This window comes from Cherax quadricarinatus, chromosome 48 (genome assembly GCF_038502225.1).
Source record: "Cherax quadricarinatus isolate ZL_2023a chromosome 48, ASM3850222v1, whole genome shotgun sequence".
In the NCBI taxonomy this organism is placed as follows: domain Eukaryota; kingdom Metazoa; phylum Arthropoda; class Malacostraca; order Decapoda; family Parastacidae; genus Cherax; species Cherax quadricarinatus.
In genome coordinates this window covers 31,745,645-31,751,613 of record NC_091339.1, presented here as the reverse complement: position 1 = coordinate 31,751,613, position 5,969 = coordinate 31,745,645, and the positions used below count along the sequence as shown (strand labels likewise).

General features: G+C 37.2%; 1 protein-coding gene across 1 annotated transcript; it reads right to left on the bottom strand.

The window, feature by feature from the left end:
- Window positions 1–1,181: 1,181 nt before the first annotated feature.
- On the bottom strand, window positions 1,182–5,664 carry LOC128696157 (zinc finger protein ZFP2). The gene has a single exon (XM_070095064.1). It carries the CDS (start codon window positions 4,119–4,121, stop codon window positions 3,006–3,008), a length of 1,116 nt encoding a protein of 371 aa, XP_069951165.1. The 5' UTR covers window positions 4,122–5,664; the 3' UTR covers window positions 1,182–3,005.
- Window positions 5,665–5,969: the final 305 nt, after the last annotated feature.

The following is a 5,969-nucleotide window of genomic DNA, read 5'->3' as shown; positions in this document are numbered from 1 at the left end:
GTAAGTGGAACCATGGTAAGTGGAACCATAGTAAGTGGAACCATGGTAAGTGGAACCATGGTAAGTGGAACCATGGTAAGTCTAACCAGTTGTAAGTGGAACCATAGTAAGTGGAACCATGGTAAGTGGAACCATAGTGGAACCATAGTAACCATGGTAAGGAACCATGGTAAGTGGAACCATGGTAAGTGGAACCATAAGTGGTGGAACCATGTCTAACCAGTAAGTCTAACCAGTTGTAAGTGGAACCATAGTAAGTGGAACCACGGTAAGTGGAACCATGGTAAGTGGAACCATAGTAAGTGGAACCATGGTAAGTGGAACCATGGTAAGTGGAACCATGGTAAGTCTAACCAGTTGTAAGTGGAACCATAGTAAGTGGAACCACGGTAAGTGGAACCATGGTAAGTGGAACCATAGTAAGTGGAACCATGGTAAGTGGAACCATGGTAAGTGGAACCATAGTAAGTGGAACCATGGTAAGTGGAACCATGGTAAGTGGAACCACATAAGTGGAACCATGGTAAGTGGAACCATAAAGTGGAACCATGGTAAGTGGAACCATGGTAAGTGGAACCATAAGTGGAACCATGGTAAGTGGAACCACGGTAAGTGGAACCATGGTAAGTGGAACCACGGTAAGTGGAACCATGGTAAGTGGAACCACGGTAAGTGGAACCATGGTAAGTGGAACCACGGTAAGTGGAACCATGGTAAGTGGAACCATGGTAAGTGGAACCATGGTAAGTGGAACCATGGTAAGTGGAACCATGGTAAGTGGAACCACGGTAAGTGGAACCATGGTAAGTGGAACCATGGTAAGTGGAACCACTGTAAGTGGAACCATGGTAAGTGGAACCACGGTAAGTGGAACCATGGTAAGTGGAACCATGGTAAGTGGAACCATGGTAAGTGGAACCATGGTAAGTGGAACCACGGTAAGTGGAACCATGGTAAGTGGAACCACGGTAAGTGGAACCACGGTAAGTGGAACCATGGTAAGTGGAACCATGGTAAGTGGAACCATGGTAAGTGGAACCACGGTAAGTGGAACCATGGTAAGTGGAACCACGGTAAGTGGAACCATGGTAAGTGGAACCATGGTAAGTGGAACCATGGTAAGTGGAACCAAGAAAAGTGGAACCATGTTAAAAGGAACCATGGTAAGAGGAACCATGGTGAGTGAAACCATGGTAGGTCAGGGGGCACTTGTATCTCACACAATTACAACTGCAAGTTACAATTCTTGCCTATACAATACTTTTTATGAAATTCACTTATTATTGTTGCTGTATTATGAAGACAAAATAGATTAAGAACCATCCAAGAACTTATTGGTCTATTATACACATTTCCAAACAAATATAATTCTGAACATATTTGAGTTTTCAAAAATTTTTTTACTCAACAATGGCAATATTCATGAGTTAATGGTTTTTTATATATTTATAATGAATTATATTCCTTGTAAATTTAAGATTTAGTGTTCCAAAATGACACCATTGCAATTCAATGTTTCTCTGACTTTCATTGTTTGACTTAGCTAATTGATTTGTGACTGTGATTTACTGAACATAATACATTTATGTATAAACTCAATTTACATCATAATAAAATGACTGTCAATGAATATGTGGAAGAAGTGGACCTGTTAATCTGGGGACCACAGTTTAAGCCCCCCATCTACCTTCCTCTTTATTAATTTTACGTACAAATTCACAGCATGTTAATTTTCAACTCATGACTCACAAAACTGTAATAAGATGATTGTAAACAAACCAGGGAACAGGCAGGATTCAAACCTATGGCAATGGGTTTAAACCTCGACCATACCCTAGTTTATTCTACTACAGTGGTACCTTGACTTACGAATACCCCAACTTACAAGTTTTCCAAGTTACGAGCCATCGCTCAGTCGAATTTTTGCTCTGAGTTGCAAGCCAAAACTGAGTTATGAGCGAGCTTCAGATATGCCGCCACACGCAGGAGATACCGAGGAAATATTAAAAACCCTTAATAATAACCAAGGTTTAACATCCTTTCAATTTTGATACCACTGGTAGTGTCATCATGCCAGAATGTTCTATAATATATGCCCTAAGTAAAGAGAAACAATTCTGGAACAGGTGTAATACATGTTCAGCAGACTGGTTGGCTGGGTGAACAGCTGGCTGGCAGGCTGATTTCCTTCTGTCTGTATCAATCTCTGTCTCTGTCTTTCTCTGTCTGTCTCACAGGTACACATAAATACAGTTATACACAGTGTAAATTACCTAGGATAACCCAAAGAATCCAGACAAAGTGCTATACTCTGCTTGTAGATATAAGGCATAATAAGCATGACTGGCAAGAAACCCACATTTTCACTTGTTCAGGAATCAGACTTAATGACTCTGCATCGTGTGTAATACCTGTTTGTTCATGAGTGGCTCTCTCTCTGAGACAGAGAGACAAGTAAAAAGACAGGAAGACAGAAACACATGCAAACAGAAAGACAGACAAGCAGAGACAGAGATAAACATAGAGCTAGACAGACAAATAGACAGATAGAAACAAATAGACAGACAGACATGTTTATGTGTAACAGTGAAAAATAAAGCCAAGGCAGTGCATGATCATCAAATGTTACCACTGCTGCACTGTCAGCAGTGGAGTGACACTCATCTTACACCGTGCTTCAGAGAGCTTCATATATACCCCAGCATTTCTAAAACATTGCTGGGACCTGGCAAAAAAAGGCAAAAATACAGTTTTCATATTTAAAAACCCTTAACAAAAAAAATGGGTGCTTTTTTGGGGGGGCAGGAATGGATTAATGACATTTCAATTAATTTCAGTGAGGAAAATTGATTTGATATACGAGCAAATTGAGTTATGAGCTGAGTCATGGAGTGAATTAAACTTGTAAGTCAAGGTACCACTGTATTGTGTTGGTTTTTATGATGTTAATGTACATAATGTCTCCAAGGAAACTCATTTATTCCAACTGTTCTTGTTGCCAGGTTTTACACACTCTTGTTGTCAGTGGTTTTACAAAGTGATTCTTTCCTAAAATCTTTCAGATTCTGAATATTATTATATTTTGTTTCTTGTGAGTGAATGATCATATGGTTCAATAGATTACTCTTGTACACAAAGCCTTTAAGACATTTGTAGCATTTAAATGGCTTTTCAGTCTCTGTATTTTTACTAACAACTTTTTTGTTGTGAATTTTCATGTGTGTTGTTAAGGAATTTTTTATTTTATAACTTTTCGAACACACAGGGCAATTATGGTGCTTTCCTTGGGTGTGTGATACCATGTGTTCTGTTAGTCTGGATTTTATAACAAAGTCTTTAAGGCACACAGAACACCTGAATGGTTTAATTCCTGTGTGAAGTTTCTCATGTCTAACCTGAGCAGATTTTAAGGTGAATTTTTTTGAACACATGGAACACTGGTATGGTTTCTCACCAGTGTGGGTTTTCATGTGCGTTGTCAGGTGACTCTGTTGTTTGAAGCCTTTTTCACACAGTGAGCACTGGTAGGGCTTTTCTCCTGTATGGGTCCTCATATGCGTGCTAAAAGAAGTACTCAGTGTGAAGCCTTTTAGACATATCTGGCAGTGGTATAAAGCTTCCCCAGTATGTATGATTGCATGTTGATTGAGAGAACTTTTATCTTTGAAGCCTTTTAGACAAACTGAGCACTCAAAAGGTTTCTCTCCTGTATGAACCATGAGGTGCCTCTTCAAGGCAATCTTTCGTAAAAATAATTTTAGACACACACGACACTGAAACGGTTTATCGTTCAAATGAAACTTCTGGTGTTGTGTCAGTCTAGCCTTTGACTTAAAGGACTTCAGACACTCAGAACACTGGTATGGTCTCTCCTCTGTGTGAACAAGCTGATGTCTGGCCACGTCGCTGTTGTTCGCAAAAGATTTTGGACACAGTGAACATTGGTATGGTCTGTCATGTGAATGAACACTCTGATGCCTCAGGAGGTCAGAGTTAGAGGAGAACGATTTTGAACACAGTGAACAAGGAAAACGTTTCTCTTTCTTATCCTTCTTCATGTTCACTTCTACATCAGACATTATTGAACAGTTGTGAATACTAAAACCATGAACAGCCATCATACATCAAGTACAACTTATGTTAGTATGGCACACTTTTGTTCACAACTGCAACTTAATATATACAGTTGTTGTGTACTCACCTATATGTAGTTGCAAGGGTCAAGTCACAGCTCCTAGCCTCATGTACAAGCTCAGAAACAGCACCCTAAAGCATTGTACAGTTTCTCTCTTATATAACTCCACATAAAAATATTACCCCCTAAAAACTTAGTCACTAATAACATTGTTCTTCATGAACTTAGTCACTAATAACATTGTTCTTCATGAACTTAGTCACTAATAACATTGTTCTTCATGAACTTAGTCACTAATAACATTGTTCTTCATGAACTTAGTCACTAATAACATTGTTCTTCATGAACTTAGTCACTAATAACATTGTTCTTCATAAACATTCACAATATCAAAATCTTCATAACATGCAAAATTGGAATACTTTTTTTATCTATTGTCAAAAGTGTGTTTTCCATTCAATTTTTTTGACAATAGCATTACTTTGAACTTTACTGGACGCTGGATAAACTTTAATTAAGTTCTAATCAACTTATAATTATTATTAATAATAAAGAATATAATAAATAAGACAATCATTAAAGACAGCTTCATATACACTTATGTATACAGAATAGTAGATTATGTATGGCATACATGATGTATACTTCAAGGAAATACATTAACAAAGACATACATCAATTAAGACATATTAGTTTAGACATATATGAGTTCAGACATATATTAGTTCAGACATATATTAGTTCAGACATATATTTTAATGTGCTAAATTGGGAAAATAAAGGAACAAGGAAATAATTCCTTGAAATACAAAGTTCTTACAATAAATAAGATTAATTTTACACAACTGAGAACTTTATTACACATGTGCAACTAAGAGAAAATAAAGTTCAATATTATTGCAATAAAACAGCTGAACTTTATTAGGTTTTCAGTCAGTAGAAAAGTTCAATCAAATAATACTACCATCTGTCAAGTTTTAAATACATTACTGGTTTAAATATAAAGTTCCATTTATAAGTAAAACTTGAACCATGTTCTTGCTTGTTCAGTGTTCCTCGTGAGCAAGAACACTCGAACAATAAGGTGATTTTGCTAAATGTGAACAATTAAGATCAGTGAACTTACTCACTGAACAAGGCTGAACTTAGTCAGGAACTTGAGATGACCTTCATAACAATACATGTAAATATTTCTGGCAGTGTGGTGAACTTTTTTTGGAATTTCCTGTTGATAACACAGACTGTCAACAGTGTATGATACTGTGATAACACTGTCAGCAGTGTATAATGCTGTGATAACACTGTCAGTAGTGTATGATACTGTGACAACACTGTCAGTAGTTAATGATACTGTGATAACACTGTCAGCAGTGTATGATACTGTGATAACACTGTCAGCAGTAAATGATACTGTGATAACACTGTCAGCAGTAAATGATACTGTGATAACACTGTCAGCAGTGTATGATGCTGAACTTACACTGTTGATAGAACTGTCAGCAGCGTATGATACTGACTTGCGTCGTAAAAAATCTGAAAAAAGAAAAAAATCTATCAAGGCTCATATACCATGCAATATAATAATCTAAGTGTATCAAGAAACATAGATATACAGTGAACCTCCGGTTTTCATACAGTCTGCTTATCATACAATTTGGTTTTAGAACATTGTTTTGGGCGGAATTTTGGTCTGCTTTTTGTACCTTAATCCGGAAAACGTACATATCATACGTGTCTGCCCGCCCGGGAATGTCATCAATCTGGCTTTGTCACAGGTTGAGTGAGCATTCATCTAAAACATTTCACAATTTTTGTGCTTGTTTATTGATTGTGA